General features: G+C 47.3%; 1 protein-coding gene and 1 long non-coding RNA gene across 10 annotated transcripts in view; one reads left to right on the top strand and one right to left on the bottom strand.

The window, feature by feature from the left end:
- Positions 1-333: 333 nt before the first annotated feature.
- Positions 334-10,248, bottom strand: LOC131836087 (uncharacterized). The gene is made up of 2 exons (XR_009355507.1): positions 10,058-10,248; positions 334-1,162 (listed from the first exon to the last, which is right to left on the bottom strand). It is a non-coding gene; the product is annotated as an uncharacterized LOC131836087 (long non-coding RNA).
- An 88-nt stretch (positions 10,249-10,336) lies between these two features.
- Positions 10,337-12,422, top strand: part of MEIS2 (Meis homeobox 2) — a 208,580-nt gene continuing 206,494 nt past the window's right edge. For 4 of the 9 annotated variants that reach the window (XM_059181115.1, XM_059181113.1, XM_059181119.1 and 1 more), the window contains exons 1-2: positions 10,337-10,596; positions 11,801-12,033. In XM_059181115.1, coding sequence (XP_059037098.1) covers positions 10,585-10,596; positions 11,801-12,033 — 245 coding nt within the window. In that variant the 5' untranslated portion in view covers positions 10,337-10,584. Of the gene's footprint in view, positions 10,597-10,821; positions 10,858-11,040; positions 11,161-11,800; positions 12,034-12,422 lie in introns of those variants that run through there. The other 5 variants (XM_059181114.1, XM_059181120.1, XM_059181118.1 and 2 more) reach the window with 3 other exon arrangements.

Raw genomic sequence — 12,422 nt, 5'->3', positions numbered from 1 at the left:
ACCCACAGGGAAAGAGAGAGAGAGAGAGAGAGAGAGAGAGTGTGTGTGTGTGTGTGTGTATGTGTGTGTGTGTGTTTAAGGAAAGAGAGATGTATTTATGCACATATTTATCCCTCTAATTATAGGAATTAATCCTCTTACTTATGACTAAAAGGTAACGTCGAAGGACGTCCCTTTGATGTGGAAAAGCATCATTTGTGACTCACATTCAGACTGATTAAGGAATAATTGTTGTTAAACGCTTTACAAGAGGAGAGTGTTTAATTGAGGGGCATTCGTAATTTTACGGCTTAGCACAAAATTAAACGTAATTAAAAACTCAGAAATTCCAACTGATTTTCCAATTATTTTTATTGTCTGAGCTAATTGTTACACAAGGGTATCACTTCTCCCCGAAGGCATTAAAGAAAAAAAAGGCAACAGTACCTTTCCCAAATTTTCACCCAGAGGACTGGGAGCTTTGTGCAGGTACAGGCCAGGTGAAGGACCTTCCTCCTTTCCCTCCGCCCTCGGTCTGCGCCTCACGCTCCTCCCTCCCCCACCGTAATTAAGCGTTTCAGCCGCTCTCCTTTCTCTGAGTTCCTGCAACACCTTGGGATGTGAGAAAGTGATGGCAGTTCTCTTCTGCAGATCATTACAGCAAAACTGGAAGTATCTGTAGAAGCCTGATGAATTTCTTGAAGTAACACTTGTCATACATGGCGGAGAGATTAAAAAAAAAACCTAAGTAAACACAACTCTCTGGGGGCGATCCCTCGATGCCTCTGCCTTCGAGTGTGTGGCAGGAGGGAGGTAATACGCAAACACGGACTGGGAGATGTTTATAAACGCGCACATGAAGACACACAGATGCATGCAGCAAACTTTCTTTTGCCCCCCCCCCTTTTTTTTCTTTTTCTTTTTTTTAGTTTGTTTGTTTTGAAGAAAAGATGAGTAAGAAAAGCTTCTCAGGTGGATTCTGGATTTTTCCCCCCTAATGTTGGGATTGAGGGCTCAAGGCCAAGCTATTTTAGTATGAGTTGCTTCTCTTAATGTCCATACAGATTTATTTAAATACAACATAAGGTTTATAAAAAGTGCTTCAGTGTTATGGAAATGAAAATGCATCCTTACAGCTCATCCAGAAATGGCCCTGTCTTTCCTATCAGACTTGGAGGGAATCCTAGAAAATAAAAAATAAAATAGCATACAATTAGGGAAAACGTGAATTTATAAATTCCCACTAGTTTAGAATGAGTCTGGAGCAATGGAATGTTTCCGTTTCAAATGGAATGTTTAATTTCTCTATGATTTTTAGGCCAGAGTCTTCTGTGGATTCACGCTTTCTATCTGGCTTTCCCATCCACCACCACCACCTCCACCCCACCCCCCATAAAATAAATGATTGCCTCTGATCTGACGTGCCAGGTGAAAATGGGTAGAATTAAAACTGTCATTTCTCCTTCTAACTTGTGTCTTTTGATTGAGTTCAAAAGCTTTTAAAGGTAAAACGTGCCTATCATTTATATGTATTATTTCTTTCTCTCCTATCACAGCTTCTAAGTAAAAGAAAGAAAACGTATTTATATTTTCAAATTCATTTTCCCTGGAAGATTTCAGTCTTCCAGGTAATTTGATGATGGACTCTGACACGTGGGAGAACGCCTGCCCGGCAGCAGCCCGGTTTACACGAGAGCGTTAAGGAGGTACATTGAAGTCCGGTTTTTTCATTTTTCTACCTAACTGGTTTATTTGGAGCTGAGATGTGGGTATTTAAAACTGAAGCTTTCCAAATACTACAATACTATTTTGGAGAAAAGCCTAAAGTAGGCAGAGTTGGGAAGAAAAGGAGGAAGGCTCCCTTTGAAAGTTAGAAATGGTGAAAAAGACATGTAATCCGATGTGGAAAATTGAGTAAAAGAGGCAGTGCACACTTTAGCTTAGGCAAAGATTGCTGAGTCCTTTGAAGAAACTGACACGGATTTTCCAGAGATGGGAGGAAAGAGAGAGATGGGGTGGGGGTGGGGGAATTCTAGGGTGGGCATTTTATGTAAATGAGTAAATTCGAAATGTAGTACAAATCCAGTATAGTAAAACTGACAGTTCTGACAGTATTGACAACATAAATATATGTTTGAACACTGCACTTTCAGACACTTAACCGATGAAGCAATAAAAAAAATTCGACTACAATATTTCAAATAATCGACATTGATGTTTTGATACATCATTTTTATACTCCCAATCGATCTATCACTCTGGGGCTGGTCAATTTTAAGTAAAAATGGGCTGCAATTATTTGCACCTTGGCTAATGATGACCTAATAACAGTCCTCAATTAATTACGCCCATACTGTTCTTTCTTCCTTTGGTGTTGGGGGGTTGGGGAGGAGGAAGTTATTGAGGAACAAAACCTATGATTGTGTCATTCCCCCCACCTTTCTATTCCATTTTTGAGATTATGGGGAGGGGGTCGAATTTCAGAATTAGGAAGGCGTCTTTGGTGATCACAGACGCTGCAAGCTGAGGTCGCCTCGTCTCAGTAGCCACCAGGTCTGTATTGTAATAGGGCTCTCACTTTTACTTTGCCAGGTCAAAACTAAATTTCGGAAAACAGAAAATGCAATCAGAAAGTTGAGTGACTCTAAATCTCCCCCAGGTCCCATATTCTTTCTTCAGTTTCAAGGAGTAGATGGAAGAGATTTGCTCAAAGGGAGAACTGAAGATTTCTCTAAAGCTCAGATTGTGGTGTATTTCTGGGGGTTGGAGAGAGAGTTAAGAATTTTAAGAGAGTATCAGTATCTAAAGCACCCAGTTGAAGTTGACTCTCTGCTTCCTCCCCAGTTGCCTAGGACTGCTCTCCACACCCCGCTGAGGGTTTATAGGCTACTGTTTAAAAGCAAACAGACAACAAAAAGCCACAGTAAGAGAGCAGACAAGTCTCGTAGAGAAACGTTGGTGAGTACTGCATCCTCAAGCCTGCCTTCCCGCAGTTTCTAAGTGTTGGCTTTCTCCTCTCTCCCCGGTGGGCTCTTCAGTGCATTCGCTCACTCCCACTTTTCTTTCCCACTCCTCTCCAAATTTGGTGTGGTAGTGGGGGCTGAGGGGAGGATAAAGCTAGCTGTTTTTGAAAAACAAATCCTAGACAGGCCCAGGATATGACCTGGAGCAGGGCATTGTGATGTAGGATCCCGCAGGCAAGAGACGGTGTTGGGGATGGGAGTGGAGAGCAGGCACCCAGTTCTCTCCCAAAGGCCATGCGCCAGCTGCTGCTCCCACCCCTGTGAAGCTCCGACCCTTTCTTAAACTTGCACTGAGCCTCGGGCTCCTGACCTAAAACTTAGCTGGTCTCCACTAGTCGGGATTCCGGTGTCTGATTTCTTTCCTCCAAACTTTGCAAATGCAGTTTTAATCCCCCCCCCCCAACCACCGCCAGCTGAGACGCTGGCACGTTAGGAACATGTTAAACAACATTAAGATGCTAATCAAAGACATAGGTGGCGAGTGACCCACGTTGGTTGAAGGTGGGAACCCTCGAAGTTCTCCTTCACCAGAGCATCACCTAGTTCCGAGGCTATCAGTCTCTGACTGAGTCGTTCCAAAGCCATCTGTGCTGGGAGTTGGGGTGCGAGCTAGAAGAGGGGCAGCAGGAGGAAAGAAGAGGGACGGAATCAAGATCGCAGAAGAAACTAGAGAAAGAGGAGAGAGAAGGAAGGGAGGAAGGAAGGGAGCGCGGGAAGGAGCCCGCGACTGTGAGAGCAAGCGCACCGCGCGTTTGGAGCCCCGCCAGATAGCGCTAGAGGGCTATTTATTGAAATACTTTTCCTCCTGCAAGATAGTGAAACAGCTAAAATTGGGAGAAATAAGACGTAAGAGAGAGTAAAAGGAAAGAAAGTACAATGATTCTACCGCCTCTTAGTTAAGAGAATAAATTGTGGGGTGCTTTCATGTTATTAATGGGGGCGGGGGTGGAGAGAAATACATGGTAGAAAACCTGAGTAAAGAAAGGACCAAAAAATAAACAAAACAAAGGCCCCCTTCTATCTCTTGAACCCACCTAGGAAGAGAGTGAGCAAAGTTAACAGGTAAGAGAGGAAGTGTAATTCTTCCTCATCCCAACTTTCAGAGCTGCTGGTACATGGCTGGGAAGGTCAAGAACAGTTCACAAGGATGAGCTGAGGTTTAGAGAGAAGAGATATTTTTAAAGTAATAGATGGCTGCAAGGGAATGGGGAAGGGAGACACAAACACATTATTGGAACCGCCAAATAAAATATATATCAAAAATTCCAACTGTCAGCCAGCAGGTCTGGAGCAGAAGAGAGTCCCTCTGCCTTTGTCCCAGGGATGCTGGGCTCAAGGCTCTTTCTGCAGGGCTGCAATCAAACTCCTTAAATAATAATTTATACATACTCTGGAAAACTTGGAGAAAAGAGCTAGACTACAAAAATTCACTGTTGCATTCAGAACCCAAAGTACAGTGAAACAGATGGAGAGAGAAGAGTATAGTGGCAAGGGTGGGGCCCAAAGCGAGGCAGGAAGAATAAAACATTCTGATCCCCTTTACTTGCTCAGGTCAGGAATGCAAGAAAGAAAACTTCTTGCAAATAATACTTCAAAGTATTGATTTGGTTTTATTCTATAAATTCTAGCATCTCACACATCTAACTTCTCATTTAAAATTGCACTTTCCTTTTACCTGAAACATTTTTTAAATCAGAGTAATAATATCTTTCAAACCAGCAACAGAACCTCCATAAATAAAAACTAACCTTACAAAGGGGGGAAAAATCTGCTTAACCCAAAATACTCCAATTCAAAACATTAACTAAAGTTACAAATAAGATTAAGGTTGGATTTATTTGCTTCTCTAGCAAGCCGTCAATTATTCTAACTATTGTAAGAAGACAAAAAGGATTTAAACCCAGCGATTTTAATACACAGATTAACACTTCAGACCTCACAGTTCTGAGGAATTTGGAGTTATCTGTGCTGAGGACCTATAACTTTCCAGGAAAAAAAAAAAAAAAAAGATAGGCACACAGGCTTTTTTAAGGAAGGTGGGCAAATTTACGTAAAATAGAGCCTCGGTTCATAAATGCTCATTTCAAATTAAGTACTCTCCATAAAGCCAATGCACTTTAAATTGGGTAACTGTAGTGGGATTCATTAATTCTTTTTAAATTTTCAATGTAACCTATAATAGCATTCCATGTTGAAACAAAAAAGAAAAGGGAAAATAGAAAAGGAGCCGTTCTTAGAAGTCTTAGGGATGCTTCAATAAGAAAGAAGTGATTAAAAACAGACTAGACTCTTAAATTTGAGAGGCCCCATCCCCCCCTCCTATTCACCCCCACCCGATCAGGGCCCCTCCCTTTCACCTCTTTTTTTTTTTTTTTTTTTTTTTTTAATGTAGTGCCCCACCCCCACTCCAGAGCTAAGTAGCAGATTTGGGATTCTGAAGAAATAGGTTTCAGCATCCATATTTGTTCTGGGGCACTTGTAAAATGCGATTTGTAGAGGGTCTTTAGCCTTCTGATTGTCTTTGAATTGTTTTTACTGAAACAGATCTTTTGCAGTTAATGAGTCCCCACGCAGCTGGACAGCTCCTCTCGGACACTGAGAACTCTAACCCCAAAATGACCCCAATTTGACACTGCAAGATGAAATTTTACCGCCTGTTAAAACCATTTCCAGCCTGGGCAAAAGGAGCTGACTGTTGACGGAGGTGTGTGCCGCCTCCTGCGACCCCCATCTCGTGCCTGTCTCCTGGGCCTGCCCCACCTACTTTTCCTTCACCCCAAATGTGGAAGAACAGATGAGCCTCACAGCCTGGATGGGGGTGCAGAGGCTGAGCCTGGAGCATCAGGAATGTAATATCAGGCTAGAAATCAGAAAGTGTGTTTACCCCACTGCTCTGGAATTGCTTCTAGTGGACTGGCAAAATTGGAGAAGGTAGGAGGAGATCAGCAAGTTCTTAAATGTTTTTCAGCTCTGTTAATAAAACATCAGCAAGCTGGTGGTTAAAAGTAATAATCTTTGAATTCATCAGATTGGCCAAGAACCGAAACCCTGATTCACCTCCAACTTGATCTTGTGTGTAATCTATTGCACTGGGATGCTATTTTACGCATACAGTTTCATAAATGACATGCAACTAGGTAAGTGAAATCTCTGTAGTCGTGTGAAATTTGGGGTTCTCCCCTTAGACAATTGGTGAATTTTTAAGTGATGCAGATTTTCCTCCATTAGGGCTTCATTTTTAACATTCTCACACTTCTTAACAGAAGTCTTTGGAGTTAAAGATGATGCGGTGTTTTTTTTTTCTTCTTTGAGTCTATCATAAAATGTCCTATTTCTCTCTCCCTCTTACATCTACCAGATTGTCCCTGTAGTTTGCTTTAATGTATTCATTACAATACAACAGAAGTTACAGAATATTAGAAAGTAAGGAAGAAAGGAGTTCAGATTAAAATGATTTCTACATCGCAGAAAGGATTAAAATACATGAAAATCAAGTTTAAGCTTTTTTTCCCCCTTTGGTAAAACCCAAGATTATCATGGAATTATCAACCCATCATTAGTTTAACAACTGTTTGAAAATACAGAAATCATCAATCGCTTCAAATTGTTTTTACTCGGATACACTGCCACATAAGAAATTTATGTATTTTTTTTAATCATGAAGTTTTCCTAAATAAAGGCTGTGGGGGATGCTAACTCACTTCACAGTACCACTGTGAAAAAAAAGCGGTGGTAAAAGGAGCAGAAGGTAGCAACGCTGAATGTTTAAACTCAGCAATGTAGAGGTTTGTTTCCAAGTTGATCTTCTACAAAAGGAGCATTTATCAAGGAAATTGAATTTCTTTTTTAAAAGAGAAGTAATTGGCACTCACTATACAGGCTATTTAAAACAACAATAACCCTTTTGGCGACAATATATACGCAATATTGAAAATATGAACAACTGTTAGAATAAAAACCAAAAATCATTATAAACTTCTCAGCTAGCGGCGCTGCACGGGGAACTCGGATCCAGCAATTTCAAGATCTCTAGTAGAAAACGCTCCGCAGGCGAGACCAGATTGTTATTTTTCTCTCATCCTTCCCACCCCGGCTAAACTGAATTCACCTAACTGCCGCTTGAAACAAAATTCTGCAAGACAACTTTTTTCTTTTGTGTCTTCTTTCCTTTTCTACTCACCTTTTTTTAATACGTCGACGAGCAACTCAGCAACAAATAGGGAGGATGCTTTTAATCTTGGAGTTCTTCTAGGGAAAAAAATCTGAGGAGGGAGACGGACCCTCCCCACAACCTGTAGGTTTCATACCCGTTGGATCACACAGGCTTGAAGCCCGGCGTAAAAGTGCTGGCAGTGCTAGACTCTCCTCTCCGAAGCTCCGAGTGCCCGGCCGTCCCTGCTCTGGTCAACTGGGCAAATACCTCGCAGTCCGCAGCCCCGCTCCCTGGCGTCGCACTACCCTCGCCTCTGCCAGCCCCTCCGCACTATCTTTATATGTGAGGGCCGATTTCCCGCAGACATCATTGTTATGATGGCTCATTTAATCAAACTGTTTAATTGCTCTGGTAATCACTATCATCATCACAGGTGCTCAATCATTCATTATTTTTGGAGGGCTTTATTGACCTCCGGAGCTCATTCCCCACTCCTATTAAAACGGGGCCAAATTTCTCAGACTTAGCTTGGTGTCTCAGCAGGCTGCGATGTAAGCTCAGTTGAGTGTTGCCTGAAAGCTTACAGTGAAGCAGAGAAGATGGAAAGCCGCCCCCCCCCGCGCCCCAAGCTCATCTGCGCCCCCCCCTCTCTCTCTCTCTCACACACACACACACACACACACACACCTTTTATTTTCCCTATGCTTCCCATCCCCCAGGAAGTCGGGTCAAAGTCGCGCGCGGAAAATACCCTACTTTCTACTCTCCAGAATGAATTCAAAGTTGGAGAGGGAATCGGCTGTTGAGGAACAGTCTGTTTTCGAGTCTCTGGGTCAGGGACCATGAACCGGGAAAGAGCGAGGAGCTAGGGAGAGAGGGTGCTCTCGGAGCACACAGGGCCGGACTTCTGGGCAGGCGGGAGCCGGGGGAGGGGGGGTGCGGAGGGGGCAGCTGCGCAGCGCGCGCTGGGTGACCATAACTCCGCCCCCAGCTCCAGGCTCGGAGTGATTGACGCTTGGCCACCGGGAAACCCTAGGCGTGGAGGTGAGGCTGGGTGCAGCTCCAGCCAGGGATTGGGTGAGACACCGGCCAGAACTACTTTCTACACAAACCAAGTGGGATATTTACCTTCCTTCCCTCCCCCCGCCCCCTCTTCTTTTCCTTTTAGGAAAAGTTCATACGGAGTAGGTCCGTCTTCCCCATGTAGAGGAATTGCCCGGTACAATTAACACAACCATCAGCTGGCGTTACCACGCTCCGGTCTCTGCAACCTGGGCGACCACAACAAAGCTGGGCAGGGTATACCGACCAATTCTCCCTGCAAGGCATCTTATTTCTCTCCCCTCTGTCTCCAATGCTTCCCAGCTCTAAGTGAGAGCCACTTCGGAGGCGCACATTAGAGGCGCGCACACAGAGGCGCGCGCGCGAGCACACACACACACACACACACACACACACACACACACCCTTTTGGCGACATCAGATAACATCAAACACCCAAACGACTCCTCCCCACTTCCTCCCTCCCAATTCCACCGCTGCCCCCGGAGACTCTCCAGGGTGGCCGTTGTCCACCGCTAGGAGAGAGCCCTGAGTTAAGTTGATCTCTTCTTATCCTGGAAAAATTAAATGTTGAAAACAAGGGTGCTGGATGTGCACAGGAAAGAAAGTACCACTTGAAAAAAAAAAAAAAAAAAGAACGAAAAAAACTGTAGTTCCGCAGTAGTACGGTTTGCAGAGCCTGCTGCTCCTGGATGTTAGCAGAAAGCCTTCAAGGGCGCAGTAATCGGCTGGCAGAGGAGTGGGGGCCCGCGAAATTAAAAGGAACAAAAGCAAGAGCGCCATGCCAAATGTCCCCGAAACGACCCCATTAGGCTTGAGCCCGGTGTAATGGGAAAATGAACTAGAAGTAAGTTTGGAAAAAAAAAAAAAAATTATAAGAGCTGAGGCTGTACCGTACTTTCCCTGTGGTTTTCTGCAGTTTTCCTCTCTGCGCTCTCCCTGTCCTCTTCATTCTCTCCCTCTTTCCTCTTTCGCGCGCGCCCGCCCGCATGCGCGCGCCCTCGGCCGCGCGCGCGCGCGAATACACACACACACACACACACACACACACACACACACACACTCTCACACTCCTCTTCCTCCGGCTCCCCCTCTCCGTCCCCCACCCCGCCGCCGCCCCCCTCCCAGGCCGTCCCCCTCCCCGGCCGTCCCCGCGGAGGAGCAGGCTCGCTGATTTGCTCGGGTCTGCCAAGCTCCTACCACCCCTCCCCCTCACCCCCCGCCTCCCCCGCCCCCCCCCCAGCCGGGGCCGTCCGATCGCACTCGCTGCATATCAGAGGCTCCGCGCGGCGCGCTCCTCCTCGCTCCCGCTCCCCACTCCCGGGATGTGTCTCCGCCGTACGACGGGCTATGGCCACCACGACTTCCGGGTTCCGTCATTTCGTTCTCCCGCCGCCGACCCGCGCCGCCAAACTGAGGCTCTTCTATAAGCCAGGCAGCAGCCAACCTGCCAACACCAACTGACACTCACTCATCTCCCAGAGAGAGAAAGAGAGCGCGAGAGAGCGAGCGCGAGAGAGCGAGCGCGAGTGAGAGCGAGCGAGCGAGAAAGAGAGAGAGGGAGAGACAAAATACCTACCAGGAAAGGGGGGGAGGAAGTCCAATTTTTGCAAACTATTCGTTTTTTTTTCTTGATTTTTCCCCTCTGCTTTCTTTGAACGATACTTTAAAGAGAGAGGATCATATTATAGATACCGCGGGGGCCAAGCTAAAAGAGGGGGGGAGGGGGGAGGAAAAAATTCAAGAAGCAGAAACCCCTCGCGGAGTTTTACTGGAAGAAAAAAAACGGGTCTGAAAGATTCCTCCTCTTCATCATCATCAACCATCATTCATTCACTACCTTGACATTCCGGGCTTTGATTGACAGCTGGAGTGGCAAAAAGCCATGAAACACGACAGTTCGGTTACATGTGGGCTGCTGACGGGCCGCTCGTAACCTTCAGTTCGGGGGCTTGACAATTTTTTTTTTTCTTCTGTTTCTTCTTTTTCTTTTCTTTCTTTTCTTTTTTTTTTTTTCCTACTGAGGGGAAGAGAAGAGAAAGAGGGGGAAAGGAGGACCGAAAAGGAGGAGGAGGGGAGGGGGGAGGAGGAGGAGGTGGAGGAGGAGGAGGAAGATCAGGAGGAGGAGGAAGAAGAGGAAAAAAGAGAAAAAGAAGAAATATCACAGGAAAAAAAAAAAAACTCTTCGTTGTCTTGCCTGGGCTTTTTTTTTCCCCCCTAAAAATAACATATTGGAGAATTGGGAGAAGTCTTTTTGGTTTGGAAAAAAAAAAAAAAAAAAAGGAATCTTCAGCCTAGATCACTTTCTTATCCGGACTGGGATATTAAATATACGACACATCCAGGAGTTTATTGGAGCGCAGACTGATGGCGCAAAGGGTAGGTTTAAATCTCCAACACTTACCTAGATATAAATCCTCTCCTAAGAGGGGCCTGTCCCGATGCCTCCTCTCCCTTCAACGCTGCTGCAGCTCGCTGCTTGATGATGGCGGCCAGTATTTTAAAAAATAGCAGCAAAATTATTCATCGGCTTTTCCCCCCCGTGCCTCTGCGTGTGTGCGAGTGTGTGTGTGCGTGCGTGTGTGCGTGTCTGGGCGCGCGTGTTCCAGCGCTGTGCGAGCGGGCGGGCGGCGAGTGCGTGTGAGTGGTGTGTGTGTGCGTGTGCAATTGTTACACGCTTTCGCCTCGCTCCAGCTTTTACCCCAGCAGCGCGATTCCCCCGGTTCTCCTGCTGCCGCCGCTGCCGCTGCTGCGCCGCTGCCGCCGCTGCTCCCGCGGCTCGGGGCGGGCACGGGCTGCGTAGGAGCCGCCGCCGCCGCCGGGGCCGCCGCTGGGGCCGCGCTGCCGCAGCCGCTGCGCCGCCGCCTAGACTAGCCTGGGCTGCTTGTTTTGTCTCTGAAATTGACAAGGACGCAGGGAATCCGCTGCTAAATAATGTTTCTGGTAACTTTCACGTTATTCCCCCCTCCCCTCCGCTCCCTGCCCCCGGGGAGGCACTGGCCCCAGTCTTCCCTCTTCCTCGGCGTTCTCCTCCTGATTATTAGCGTTTTTCTTCTCTTTATTTTGTTTCATTTCGCCTTTTGATTTATTGGATCTTCGGGAGGAGGCGAAGGGGGGTGAGGGGTGGGATCCGGGGCTTCCTCCTCACACTAACTCCACTTCTCCCTCGGTTGGCTCGCTATGGTTCTTGCTGCCTCCGGCCCGAGCGGGACCTCCCGGAGCCCCCTCAGTCCCTGGCCTCACTGCCCCCTCTCCCTACTCTAAACGCTGCTCTTGGTTCATACTTTTTCATTTTAAAATTTAAAAACATTTCCCCCCGCAACTTTCAACTCGTTGTTTCGGCTGGTTTGGTTTCTGTGTGTTCAACTCGTGCTCGGTACTTTTTTCCTTTCTGACTTTGTTTTTATTTCTCCCCCCCCCTCTCCTGCCTGCCCCCTCTTCCCTTCGTCTTTCTCCCCTGCCCCCCCCCACCTCTATTCCTTTCCCACTTCTCTCCTTGCTTTCTTCTCCTATCTTCTTTTTCTATTCCCCCTCGGCTCTCCCTCACCTCCCGCGCCCCCTCCCCCTTGCCGGGTTCCGACAGTACGATGAGCTGCCCCATTACGGCGGGATGGACGGAGTAGGGGTGCCTGCTTCCATGTACGGAGACCCTCATGCGCCGCGGCCGATCCCCCCGGTTCACCACCTGAACCACGGGCCGCCGCTCCACGCCACGCAGCACTACGGCGCGCACGCCCCGCACCCCAATGTCATGCCGGCCAGCATGGGATCCGCTGTCAACGACGCCTTGAAGCGGGACAAGGACGCGATCTATGGGTAAACCAACCCCCCTCCTCCCGACCCAGCATACTGTTTGTGAGTGCGAGTGTGTGTTCGTCTCTGTGGGGGTTGAGGGGATGGTCGACTAAGTGGGGAGTTATTTCTGCGGGGGAGGGGGGTGGGAACCGCTTGCCTCAGAAAGGACAGAGAAGGGGGCCTGCTCTTCTTCGCCTTAAGTTTAAGTCCCCGAAAGAGAAAGCCTCCTCCACCCCCACGGCCCCGTCACTCCGGACCCCACAGCCCAGAGTGACTGAGAATCTTGCCAGGGCCTTCTCCCCAAGGACGGGATTCCTGGCCAAAAGACGCAGAATTGGTCCTTCCAGGCCCCCTAACAGAGGCCTTGACGAAGGAGAAAGTTTCCTGCAGATGAGGAGCAACTTTGGGGT

This window comes from Mustela lutreola, chromosome 7, assembly GCF_030435805.1.
Source record: "Mustela lutreola isolate mMusLut2 chromosome 7, mMusLut2.pri, whole genome shotgun sequence".
NCBI classification, from domain to species: Eukaryota; Metazoa; Chordata; class Mammalia; order Carnivora; family Mustelidae; genus Mustela; species Mustela lutreola.
This window is presented reverse-complemented; position numbering and strand designations above follow the sequence as displayed.